We start from the raw sequence: 14402 nt of genomic DNA on the forward strand, positions 1-14402 counted from the left end.
TTTGTGAAATACCGTATATGCACAAATTGTATGCTTATTATGTCTATTAAGATCATTTTCTAAGCCCAGCCATATTCTTTATTCATAAACTATATTGACCTGTTATCAATTAACCGGCAGATACAGTATGTTCCACGTGCTGCCATTTTTACATTTTTACACACGTGACCCATTCACACAAATGCGTGCAGAGCTGGCAAAACAAACAACCGCCAAAGAATCCTTTATTGTCTGCTCTGTCGCTCACAAGTTGCAGACATTGTCAGCGTACGTTTTGCGGCTGAAAAGTTCTTGTCCATCATAAAGTTTTGTTTGCGTTGCACGTTTCATTGCTGACAACATCGAAGAACCTGATTTTTGTTGGTAAATGAGAGACAATGAGCGTGCATGTTTGTACATATTTTGCACTATTGTACATATTACTGTAATATCTTGTTGCATTCATAGATCATACTGTTTATAATTTATATAATCTGCAATAACCATACTCTAGTCACTTCATTGCAATACTGTACATATTACTGTTATTATATATTGTCACATCCATACTGTTTATAATCTGTATAATCTACAATAGCCATATTATAGTTATTTATATCCCTGTACATATCCTCACTGTATTATAGTCATAGCCTGTTATAGTTTTTTACATTTACATTCTACATTTACTTACTACTAAGTTACATGAGCAATAACAATAAAGTTGAATCTAATCTAATCTAATGTTTGAGCGCTTAGTTTTTAACTTTACAACATTTGCACGTGCATGTTCATAGTTTGTGTGTATCTTTTACCCCAAAAAGCGCAACACAAAAAGGTGTTATTTGATGAATTGCAAAAATGTAAATGTTTATTTTACAGACACAGAACAGTGCTTCATTCTGCTTCATTTGGTTTTTACTTAGAATTGCTGCAAGTCAGTGCCATGGTACAAGCTTCTCGGAGCGGATCAAGATGTTCACCTTTGATTTGCTCCTCAAACAAAAACAATCAGATGTGTATCGAATGCAAACATGCAAACATCTTGTCTACCTACAAGAACCAGGGACTATATAACATATGGCTTTTTTTTTATAAGCTTTAGAAATGAGGCAAATCCAAAAGTGCATTCAACACAAAAACAATCAATTCCAGTCTGTGATCAAACTCCTCATTCTGCGGGCTCAGTGTCTGCACTGTACTGTTAGAGGCCTGATCTCCGTTGAGACCTCTGGGGTGTCCATCATGCACCCTGCAGAGAATCTTTAAATAAATACAGCAGGGTTTATTTCAGTCTGTGAATTCACCCTGCAGGATGCAAGCGCCCCCTTAAAAGGGTTTCAAGGCCGCCTGGTTCCATTTCCACTACCCAGTGCGCACTTTGCAGTCATTATCTGGGTCCGTAGTCGTAGTTTGAGGGCCCACTGGTGGCCGAGTACATGTTTGCTGTGGCAGGGTTCATGTGGTGATGGTACGTATGTCCTCTGATGCTGGGTAAAGGGTAAGGGGACGGCCTGGTCTTGGCTCCTAAGTAGTGTTCGTAGCTGGTGGGATACTTGTAAGGATGGTGGTGCAGGGTATCCGGGGGTAGGGTGTGAGGATCTGAGCGAAGGTCGTGGGGAGGGCTGGGGCGGCCACCGGTGAGGGGGACGCTGTGGAGGCCTCCCGGGACCGGAAGGGCGGGGCTGAGGACCCGGGACATAAGCTGGTGAGCGGGGTCGGCGTGGATGGGCGTTCCACTGGGGTCTCGCTCGTATTCCCGCCTGTTGTCATCTGTGCAACAAGACAGTAGAACTGTTAAGTATATTCATTCATTCATTCATTTTCTACCGCTTTTTTCACACAAGGGTTGCGGGGGTGCTGGAGCCTATCCCAGGGGTACACCCTGGACTGGTCACCAGCCAATCACAGGGCACATATAGACAAACAACCATTCACACTCACATTCATACCTATGCACAATTGAAGGGAAATGGCTGTGGGGGTACTTGGTGTTACGTTCAAGTACAACCAGCGAATAGGGAAAATTGAGACACCTTTTTTTGCCATAAGAATGACTATATTGTAATTATAAGCAAACTTTCATTCATTCATTTTCTACCGCTTATCTTTACGAGGGTCGCAGGGGTGCTGGAGCCTATCCCAGCTGTCCTCTGACTGGTTGCCAGCCAATCACAGGGCAGATATAGACAAACAACCATTCACACTCACATTCATACCAATTAATCTAGCATGTTTTTGGAATGTGGTACCCGGAATACCCGGAGAAAACCCACGCATGCACGGGGAGAACATGCAAACTCCACACAGAGATGGCCGAGGGTGGAATTGAACCCTGGTCTCCTAGCTGTGAGGTCTGCGCGCTAACCACTCGACCACCGTGCCGCCGTGTTAAATATATTCAACAGGGAATTTTTTCCTCATACTTGAATTACTATTAAATACCAATGAGAATCTAATAATGTTTGTTTATTTATCTGTACAAACCACCGTAACAGTTGCTGGTACCAGCATTATAGTCAAATTCGCTTAATAAAACAAGCTGGGTTTGTATTAGATACACATACAGTACACATTTAGGGATAGGGGGCACTTTTTAAGTCTAAACCGGATTGAATCGAGATGACAGAACCAGACATGGTTTCATGTCACAAAGTGGAACAAACAACGGTCTGCAGACCTTTCTCTGTGCCGTTCTGCTGAGGCGGAGATGACATTGGGTTTCTTGTTCTGGCAAATGCACTCATTATTGGCAGGGAGCCTGGTCTGTGATTCCTGGGCCTGCAGGGACGGAGACAGGAGTCATTTCACGAATCCTAAGACCACACTAGCCACAATATTCTTCAGCATGTACACAGAAATCAATGTTGTTACGTTAATAGACTAAAGATAATGAACTATTCCAGCCGAGTAACTCATGCATTGTATGATTAATACGACTAAACTTCAGAGTAATATGTTTAGTTAAAGCTTGAAAGGGCGAAAATGAAACATTTGGAAGAAACTGAGTCACCGGTTTTCCGTACCAGATGTGTGCATTTCACATCTATCAATCACTGAAAAGCAGCCGATTATCTTTGAAACAATATCCAGTGTTTTGTAAAGCTCATAGCCTTTCATTGTTCCACCCATCTGGCACCTGCGTGCGCTAAAATAAACCACTAAACTATTTTCTAAATGCCCGTTGGCCTTTCTTGCACCTTACATCATGTAAAAACATGTCAAAATGACTTTTTTTTTTTTTTTATAGGAGTGCAAACACTCACCAGTCCTCTGGGTCACAGTCCCGGAAGCCTTTTGCAAAAGGATTACTGGCGATCTTCAACTGGGTGATCTAAAAGGACAAGAAATTAACTTTTAGCTTTTTCTCCATGCCGTCACAGTCAACTTGGTCATATGATTTAACTTTAAATTGTACAGCAGCTATAACTAAATATGATTAATTCACACAGGCTTTATTATTTATATAGGATGGTGCATTTTTATTTAATTTTGAACATAACCTTTTGGGTTATTTACACATAAAAACACAGCATTATTTCCTTTGTAGATTGTATTTTTTAAACATATTTAATGCACTAAGTCACTTTAATGGGCAATGGAGAAGATGACATCAAAATTAATAAGTGATTATATAGATAGAAATGAGTAAATTGAAATTATTTTTTAGCTGTGTACCATACAAACTTGATGAAACATTAAAGAAGCGCGTTTTTACGCATGCATTTTACGCGTGCGTCCATGTTTCCATGGAAACGTGCAGACTTTCTTACCCGGTGGTTCTGGTACGCTGTGACTGCAGTAAAGCGAGTTTCCTCAAAAACAAAAGTCTTATAGTTTTCTTCTGCGTATTTCTCGCTGTCTTTACGTGGATCCACGTAGACCACATGGAACCTGGGCTGGTAGCGGTGCATGGAGTTCAGAATGATCTGGAAGAAGCAATAAAAGAAGCAAATAATAAGCCTTTGGTCTGACAAAAATAATGTATCGCTTTAGAAAAAATATATAAAGTACAGTAAATAATGTTATTTTTAAATAATTTAATGTTGTATTAAAAAAAGTGAAACAGGCGTGGGGAAAAAAAAAACTATTGCACTCACATGTCCGTTGTCATCGAGGAGATTGTTGGTGAGTTTGAGTTTATCAAAAGAAACAATCTGCTTCATCCACTGGGCTCCCTTGGCCGGTGAGTCCGGGTGATAGTGCACCCTCCCCGGCGTGGCTGGATCAGCTTTACCCGCCACCAGCCACGAAGAGCTGTGGAATGCATACCTGCAAAATCCCGTTTTTTTCAGTATTAAATTCACTTATGATATTATAGTACCCAAATATATAGTAGGTTATATAAAACAATAACAATATTGTGTTTTATACTTTAAAGCAGTGTTTTTCAACCCTTTTTTTTAGCTACGGTACTTTTTTTTTTACATTGGAATCACTAACCAAAACAACCTGCACGTGCATTAATAAGTCTATTGGAGGAACTAAGAAATCAGCAACGTGTTGCCACACGGACGAATATTACATTGCTCTGTTAGTGTTTACACTCGACAATGACTTAATATTTGCAGAAAATGATTAATAAATGTTAATAATAATAATAATTTCTAACAGTGGTTGACAATTACTGCTTAAAAGTACCATATTTCTGATCATGACATTGAATATGAAAGTCAGAAAGTTTTACCTGTAACGTTTGTCATCTACTGGCAGGAAGTCCATAAGAAGCATGTAGTCCGCCATGGGATCCATTCCAAATATTTTCACTTGGAAAGTTGGAAACATTCTCCTGGAAAGAGTTTTTTTTAAAAAAGTACGTTTAATTCCGGGTGCTATTTCTGTTTGTTTGGATGTAAACACTCATAGCATGTACACAGTGCATGTACTATTTAAAGTCAGAAATAAGTAGTGAAAATAATAATGCTATTTTTTAAACTTTTGCAAAAACATGCGGGTTTAAAGTATATGTTCAATGAACTGAAAGCTCCACGAAATAGAAATGACGTGATGGAGTGTGCTTTAAAACATTTTTTTTTCTACATTTGATATTTTCCAGACACATTCTATATACGTGAAGCACTTTATATTTGCATATTTTTTTTGCTTTCACAACCACCCACATTATGATATATTTTTTTAATGCAAACTACAAACAAATATCATACATCCTCCCTCCTTCTGAGTGTGCTTGAAAGAGCTGACTAATGTCCATGTCAGTGAAAGGGATCCTAAAAATCAACGCTCAATTAACGCCAATGTTTGGGCTTGGTGAGGCTGAAGGAGCGTCTAAAGTGCTGCTTGTCACACAGCATGCAGAGGATCATCACTTCTCAAGATTATCCACGCAAACACTCCCTGCTAGTAACTTAAATGATACACTTGTGCGCCATGTTTCGTGTTTTGTTGCCTACATTTATTTCCCATTTTGTTCAGGGGTTAAAACTGAAGCATTTCAATCTTTACATGCGTAAAATGTGGTTAAAACACTATTACTTTATTATAATGGTAAATCATTTGATGCACATTATACATACATGTCCCTATTATCATAATAGGTACGTTTCAATTAAAAATAATAATAATAATAAATGAGATGCGTGGACCAAAATAAAGTTAATATAACTGCGTCAGTCTAAAGTGTAAACGTAATTTAATATTATACTATATTCTTCCCTTTTCCCACCCTTAAAATCTAAACAAACTAAATATTATTAATAAGTGTAATAAATATTTTTGATAAAAAAGGCCAAAAAAAGAACTCCAAAATGTCATGCGTCTGCTCACCTTCCAGCCTTGGTGACAATCATCTCGGTGCCCAGCTGATTAAATTCGTCCCACAGGGCCTTCATCTCCAGCTGGACGTTAATGTTAGCCACTTTGGGGTTCTTCTTCACGATGTTCTTCCCAGTGGGTGTGGAGCTGGAAGAGGATGAAGAACATGGAGTCCCGGCGGGGTCGCTGGGTGGAGGCGCCTGGCCCGGGTAGCTGTAGCCGGGCTGAGCTGCCGGGCACGGCTCGAAGTGGGCCTCGTGTTGGGTGTAAGGATCCCCGGGGGACGGGGAGAGGTGGTAACCCCCCGGGGTGTTCAGGCTGCTCAGGCTGCTGGTCGTGAAGGCTGCAACATCGCAAAAATGGGACAGCTGCGTCAGCCACGGACTGGATATGGCTGAAATCATCCCAAAACAACAACAACAAAAAAAAAGAATTTACTAAATATGTCTTTTAGTCGGACATACACACACACACACACACACAACTCCAAATGAAGATGTCAAGCTTGGTTTGTCATTAATCCATGAGGTTGAATCCAATGCCAGCCCAAATGTTTCCAAAATCCTGGTGAAAAAGGTGGACGATGCGCTGCTGCTCAGTGTGTGATGTGTGTGTGTGTGTTTGTGTGTGTGTTCGAATGCCTGCTCTCTTATCTGGCGCAGAGGGCCTCCCCTTTGCGATAAAACCGGTTCTTATTTCTATTTAGATAAGGAACTGCAGGTAATGTGCCTTTTCCTCAACTGATTGACACCGAAGTGCGCCCCTGCCTTTTTAATGGCGCAAAAACAATAGAAGATGAGTTTAAACCGCCAACTGGGAAAACACGCACTGGTTTAGCGTAAAAAACGGGGTTCGCACAGGGTTTTATTTCTAGAATATTACTATCGTTAAAGTGCTTATTTTTTATTTTTTTTTTTACATTTTTTTATAATTTATTATTATTTATTATACTTATTTTTACGCACACATACTGACATTTGTATTGGTGCGTAATTTATCACATCTAAATAAATTGTCACCTCCACCAAGGAGGTTACATTATGTTTTTTTTACATTTCAAAATAACAATAATATCAATTAATTAATTAAGAATTAATTAATTCTCAGAATAATGAGTCGTAACTTGTTAAGGAAGTGGTTACATGTAACAATTTGGTTCATTTCCGCTGTTTTAATAATAAACAAGTGTCATCAAAACAAGGTCAAAGTTTAGTTTAGGAGTTTTGCGGTTCAATTTACCTTCCATTTCCCGCGTCACGGTGCTGTAGTGCATGGTGAAGCCGCTTTGGTCCTCAGCGTCTGCTTTGTCGAGACCGGCTCTCGGCTTGTCAAACGCCGCGTTTCCTGCTTGCTCTGCAGCACAAATCAGAGAGGCAATACTGAAAGCATTTGCCCTGGGAGAGAGGGGACCACTGTCGTCCATAGGCAGGGGCTCCGCTTCGGAAAAGTCCTCCTCCTACTCCACTTTCCAAGGAGAAGGTTGCGCACAAACGCCGAGGAACATGCGCCAAAAACTGGCTTCTCACATGCCAGCACCGGCGATCCTTTGGTGCCAAAGTGTCCTTGAAAAGTATTCCAACTTCTAAATTGAAGACGCCAAAGTTTCCCTTCCTTTGGGTTCATTTAAAGAAGCTCTAAAGTTGTCCTGGGTGTCAAACCATCGTCGCTCCGCACAAAAGAAGGATTGCGAGCGCGCGTTCCGTGTTCGGGGTGTTGTCATGTGCCTGCAGGAGAAACCACTGCTGCTATACGAGAATGTCAAAAAGGGAGCGAAGATCCACGCCCCCCCCCCCCCCCCCCCTTCTCCACGCAAGCTGCACAAGGAAGAAGCGTGTGCGCGCAATCGTCTGCGTGTTTTACTTGAATAAGAGCTTGCCACTCGTTTGGATGACGAGGACGTCACTGCAACGTCTTGACTTTGGAGTAGAACAGCCAATAATTATAATACATCATTTCTACATGATAGAAATACATTTTTTGGCTCATATTTTGGCTTTTAAAGTGAATTTTTGTTTTTTTAATACAATGTGTGCTCACATTTTTGGTGTCTATATTTTTATTTTCCATTTTCTGCGCTTAACTTTCTCATGTATCAGTGTATAATAGCAGTATTTTTGTTAATAATGTACACTGTAGATACAGTATAAGATACTTTCAATTGTATTTGAATTGAAGTTTAAATAGACACGTCCTGCATGATATTAACTTATATCCACATTTTTCTAATTTTGTAAAAAAGACATTATTAAAAAAAATATTGTTTTTTTCATTTTAGTTTTTTTATTTTTCCACTTTATGTCTACAAATGGCACCCCAGGCCACACTTTGGACACCCCTGGCATACAGGGAACCAGTGGAACAGGCAAAATGTTTTGTATGTTCTCCAAAAAAAGGCGAATTATTTTGATTCATTCTTGGTTTGTGCCTCACACACCCACAAAAAGTACTTTTGGTACACGGAATATACTATTAGGTTTGAATAGAGTACCCCGATATGAGGCGTTATTTCTCCCCAGTATGATTTATCCCCGATAACGCGGCCTTCCGTGCGTAAAAGCGCCACAGTGATGGAGACGCACGCCATGCGTCGCAGTCAGTAAACAACATTACACACGTGTGACCTTGGAGGAAGCTGGACTTGACCTTTGTGGCTTCTCAGCTTATCTCTCGTCGGCTTCGGTGTTCAACCAGAGATGTGTTTTGTTGGATATCGGCCGGATAGAATCCAATTTACACGGAAAGTTGTTGAATGACGCAGAGAGAAGGCGCACAGTGGGGGTCTAATGGGATAAACCGGGGAGAGGATTAACTCTTATTTATTTTGGATGTTTCTCCCTTGGAGGCACATTGCATCAACAAACTACATGCTGTTGGATGGATAGATAGATAGATAGATAGATAGATAGATAGATAGATAGATAGATAGATAGATAGATAGATAGATAGATAGATAGATAGATAGATAGATATAGATAGATAGATAGATAGATAGATAGATTAAAAACAGTTACATTAAATCAATATTTAGCACTTTATAATGAGTATTATAAATTTAGTGTACTTTATAGTATTACATAAAACATGTTACACATTTAACTACACTTGGTAGTAATTTAAATACAACATTTTGAATTTTATGCTACCTATTTAAATCATTTGGTTACATTAAATACAATATTTTAGAGTTCATACCAAATGATAATAAATTTAATGCACATTTAGTAGACTTATTAGGCTTGTTACATATAATATTTTGCAATTTATACTTACTTACTACTTATTGTATACATTTAAGGTATTAAAAACAGGAAATGTTCATTTCGTTTCTGCATTCAAATATGTATTTTTATTTGTACAATAATAATTCAATTGATACAGGCCTGTTTACTTTAAACATATATTTCATTGTATTTATTAGAAAGATTAAGAACACGTTACTTTTCATGATAACATATGAAGATTATGAAGTCACTCTTGTACTTGGTTTCAAGTTATATGATGAATTTCTTGAATGATAACAGTTAAACATTTGACGGTTTGGTAACTTTAAAAACAAACTTTAATTAAATAACTTTAATACAAATAAAGCGGAAAAACGGAACCAAAATATTGCAGCTGTTGGGTGAAAATTATTAAAAAACAAACGAGACGATGCATTACTCGGATAATTTTTTACCCCCTATTTGTATTAAACAAAAATGTGTCTATAAAAGGACACAAATAATTAGGAACTATTTATGCCCCCCTATGTCTCTCGATATATTATTTTTGTAAACTTTAACCTTTAATGCAATACCTGCCTTATCTGTCCACGGTTAAAAAAAACAACCGTGATAAAAGTGGAGGTGACATGCGCCACATAATAAAACCTTACCCTATCCAAATATTAGTCCACATCCCAGAATTAGCAGGAGAGGAAGTGAACAGTTGACCGCCGACAGAGGAGGTCCTGGGGTGTCCCTTCTCTCCACGGGGATGGAGGAAACACTGCGTGGAATTATCTGCACACCCATGCAGTATGCATTCCACTTGCAAGGCTTTCAGCTTTGCTTTTCTTTGACTTCATTAAATGCACATGCGCAAAAAGTACAGTCTTGAGAAATAATATCATGGTTTAATAGATTTTTTCATATTTTTTTAATATCACGTTTATATATTATTTGTTAGTTAAATGCATTTTTCCGTACATTTTTACCACAATATTAGTATGAATTGTTAATAAATTAATTAAACCGTAATTTATTAACACTGATATTAAAAGTGATGTAATATTTCTTTGACTTTATTAAATGCACATGCGCATTAAATACAGTCTTGAGAAATAATATCATGGTTTAATAGATTTTTTCATATTTTTTTAATATCACGTTTATATATTATTTGTTAGTTAAATGCATTTTTTCGTACATTTTTACCACAATATTAGTATGAATTGTTAATAAATTAATTAAACCGTAATTTATTAACACTGATATTAAAAGTGATGTAATATTTCTTTGACTTTATTAAATGCACATGCGCATTAAATACAGTCTTGAGAAATAATATCATGGTTTAATAGATTTTTTAAATATTTTTTTAATATGACGTTTATATATTATTTGTTAGTTAAATGCATTTTTTCGTACATTTTTATTACAATATTAGTATGAATTGTTAATAAATTAAATTATTAATACTGATATTAAAAGTGTTGTAATATTAATGCACTTTTCAAGCTTTAAAACCTTAATTAAAATGATTTTTTTGTCATATATGTTTGAAATCTCATTTACTTTTTAAGTTTAATTAATTCTCACACAAATAAACCAGAATATTATAATTATATTTGTAAATATTTATATTTAGAAATATATTTATAAACAAATTATAATTATAAACTGTAGACCAGGCTAAGAATTTGTTCTCATGAGCACTGTGGAAAAAAAAAAATGGGCTGAAACATTCACATTTCCTTGTTGGCATATAAAAGTGGATTTCCTGTTCAGTTCGATTCTCTTTGTATTTTTTTGAGGGGGTCATCATAAAAGGACATAAAAACACAATGGAAATGAACACAATGGGCGAGCAAAGGTGAAAATCATTATTCCCAGGTGCCTGTTCCGGGTAAATTCCATCATGTATTCCCACACATAGACACAAACTGTACTTGTTCAGAATAGCATCCCACTCAATTGAATTCCACATCATCTTTTCTGTGCATCTTTCAGTAATCAAATTACTTTTTTAGTAGAAAAAGTTGAAAATATTTACACTCCCTATTGCAGATACCTTGGATTGTATGTTTGTTTATTTAAGGGGGGGTGGGGCGGGCCCACTCTCCACATGTCTGTTTGCATGACAGCTGCCAACTGTGCCCTTCAAGAGACGACAAGCTGGGCCCCGGTATGCTGCCTCACCCCATACCTCACCGTGTATACAGTCAATCCCGACATTTTAGTTTTATTTAGTTCTCCACAAAAACACATTCACATTCAATTGGGAACCATTTATAAGTACATAGTACTTGTTAAAAGTACATCTTCATGTCTTCATACTTCACTGATAATGTTTTTTGAAATTTCGCACTTTGTTTGATGTCCTTGAACACACCATGTTTTTTTTTTTTTGCCTACAGAAACATTAATTCCGATAGTCAATCCATCCTCAAATCATTCATTAGTGGTGAATACTTATACAATTTATTCTGTAATTGTGTTTAATAAATGAAGTGTTGAGATTTCGTACTTTGTTTGGTGGTCCTTGAACACACCATGTTTTTTTTGCCTATGAAACATTAACTCCGACAGTCAATCCAGCCTGAAATCATTCATTAGTGGTGAGTACTTGTACATTTGATACTGTAATTATGTTTAATAAATGAAGCATATTAACCTGGACCGTATTATGAGTGAATTATGGTAATTGAAGCAGGATGGGGAGGTTTCTGGAGCTAAATCTAATCTAATTATTAGCCATTTATAAGTAGTAGTACTTGTTAAAAGTACATCTTCATGTCTTTGTGCTTCACTGATAATGTTTTTTCAAGAAGTGTTGAAATTTCGAGCTTTGTTTGATGGTCCTTGAACACACCATGTTTTTTTTTTTTGCCTATGAAACATTAACTCCGATAGTCAATCCAGCCTCAAATCATTCATTAGTGGTGAGTACTTAGTACTTGTTAAAAGTACATCTTCATGTCTTTATGCTTCACTGATAATGTTTTTTCATGAAGTGTTGAAATTTCGCACTTTGTTGGGTGGTCCTTGAACACACCATGATTTTTTTGCCTACAGAAACATTAACTCCGGCAGTCAATCCAGCCTCAAATCATTCATTAGTGGTGAGTACTTATACATTTTATTCTGTAATTGTGTTTAATAAATGAGTCATATTAACCTGGACCGTATTATGAGTGAATTATGGTAATTGAAGCAGGAAGGAGAAGTTTCTGGAGCTAAATCTAATTATTAGCCATGTATAAGTACATAGTACTTGTTAAAAGTACATCTTCATGTCTTTATGCTTCACTGCTAATGTTTTTTCATGAAGTGTTGAAATTTCGTACTTTGTTTGATGGTCCTTGAACACACCATGTTTTTTTTGCCAACAGAAAGAGTAAAAATATTTGTAGGTCTTTGTTCAGGATGTGTGTGTGTTGGAGGGGGGGATACAGTCAGACCCTTTTAATGTTTTTTCATCAAGTGTTGAAATTTCGCACTTTGTTTGATGGTCCTTGAACACACCATGGTTTTGTTTGCCTACAGAAAGAGTAAAATATTTGTAGTTCTTTGTTCAGGATGTGTGTGTGTTGGAGGGGGGGATACAGTCAGACCCTTTTAATGTTTTTTCATCAAGTGTTGAAATTTCGCACTTTGTTTGATGGTCCTTGAACACACCATGGTTTTGTTTGCCTACAGAAAGAGTAAAATATTTGTAGTTTTTTGTTCAGGATGTGTGTGTGTTGGAGGGGGGGATACAGTCAGACCCTTTTAATGTTTTTTCATCAAGTGTTGAAATTTCACACTTTGTTTGATGGTCCTTGATCACACCATGTTTTTTTTTTGCCTAAAGAAACATTAACTCCGACAGTCAATGCAGCCTCAAATCATTCATTAGTGATGAGTACTTATACATTTGCTACTGTAATTGTGTTTAATAAATTAGGCATATTAACCTGGACCGTATCCAGTCTTCATGCTTCACTGATAATGTTTTTTCATCAAGTGTTGAAATTTCGCACTTTGTTTGATGGTCCTTGAACACACCATGGTTTTGTTTGCCTACAGAAAGAGTAAAAATATTTGTAGGTCTTTGTTCAGGATGTGTGTGTGTTGGAGGGGGGGATACAGTCAGACCCTTTTAATGTTTTTTCATCAAGTGTTGAAATTTCGCACTTTGTTTGATGGTCCTTGAACACACCATGTTTTTTTTTGCCTAAAGAAACATTAACTCCGACAGTCAACGCAGCCTCAAATCATTCATTAGTGGTGAGTACTTATACATTTGCTACTGTAATTGTGTTTAATAAATGAGGCATATTAACCTGGACCGTATCCAGTCCTGATAATGTTTTTTCATCAAGTGTTGAAATTTCGCACTTTGTTTGATGGTCCTTGAACACACCATGGTTTTGTTTGCCTACAGAAAGAGTAAAAATATTTGTAGGCCTTTGTTCAGGATGTGTGTGTGTTGGAGGGGGGATACAGTCAGACCCTTTTAATGTTTTTTCATCAAGTGTTGAAATTTCGCACTTTGTTTGATGGTCCCTGAACACACCATGTTTTTTTGCCTACAGAAAGAGTAAAAATATTTGTAGTTTCTTTGTTCAGGATGTATGTGTGTTGGAGGGGGGATACAGTCAGACCTTTTTTTTTTTTTTCAAAATCACTCCTCTTTTCCCTGCCGTCTTTGTTTTAAAACGGGGAAGCTTTTAGCTTTTGAAAAGTATCCTTTTCCTATCTGGTGTGCCGCAGCCTCAGTCGTCATCACCTCGCCTCTTTTCCGCAGTCCGATTGAAACGCCGGTAAATAGTTGGCATTCCTGCCACAAAGGGCCGATGATGTGAGCATGGGGGCCTCCGTGATCTCCTCAAATTAATTAGGGCCTTTCTTCTCCCCCGGAGCGGGATCCTGAGGCCTTTGTGTCTCTAATACGTCTTAAGCCTGGTATTAAACGCAAGGGCAGAGTCAAGGCTCATTATAAATCTGTCACTGCCTGCTTTGCTCTTCTTGCTCGTGCCTGTGATCCTAAATAGACTTCAGTGCAAGAAAGAAGCTCAACTCCGTGCTGCCACTCGCCCCTTATGCCTCCTCCTTATCTGCTCCCCGCTGGTCTGGTATTTATTTGAATATGAGGAGGTCTGCTTGTTGTTTCTGGCAGAAGGGGGCTTGAGGGTGACCCCCCCCTCACACACACACACATACACCTCCCCCTCACATCTCTCAACTTCCCTCAATTTCTTCCATCCCACCATTCCCGCATCACTCGCTCCATCCACTCTGGCTTGTGCACTCCTCCTCGCCAGCCGTCATGAACTTGAACCACAGATGGACATGATGTTCAAAAATCATTCATTCATTCATTTTCTACCGCTTTTCCTCACGAGGGTCGCGGGGGGTGCTGGAGCCTATCCCAGCTGTACAGGGTACACCCTGGACTGGTGGCCAGCC

General features: G+C 38.0%; 1 protein-coding gene across 2 annotated transcripts; it reads right to left on the reverse strand.

Annotated features, from left to right (window-relative positions):
* Positions 1-808: 808 nt before the first annotated feature.
* Positions 809-7512, reverse strand: tbx1 (T-box transcription factor 1). 2 transcript variants are annotated; one of them, XM_058070736.2, is made up of 8 exons: positions 6991-7512; positions 5764-6145; positions 4667-4768; positions 4080-4251; positions 3753-3908; positions 3246-3313; positions 2660-2760; positions 809-1752 (listed from the first exon to the last, which is right to left on the reverse strand). In XM_058070736.2, the coding sequence occupies exons 1-8, from the start codon at positions 7172-7174 to the stop codon at positions 1370-1372; spliced, it is 1548 nt and encodes a 515-aa protein (XP_057926719.1). In that variant the 5' UTR covers positions 7175-7512; the 3' UTR covers positions 809-1369. The 2 variants fall into 2 exon arrangements, with proteins under 2 accessions (XP_057926719.1, XP_057926720.1); XM_058070737.2 differs by having other exon boundaries at positions 5764-6094; positions 6991-7511.
* Positions 7513-14402: the final 6890 nt, after the last annotated feature.

The sequence above is a fragment of the Doryrhamphus excisus genome, linkage group LG3 (genome assembly GCF_037039965.1).
Source record: "Doryrhamphus excisus strain RoL-2023G ecotype Guam linkage group LG3, RoL_Dexc_Guam_v1.1, whole genome shotgun sequence".
NCBI lineage: Eukaryota > Metazoa > Chordata > Actinopteri > Syngnathiformes > Syngnathidae > Doryrhamphus > Doryrhamphus excisus.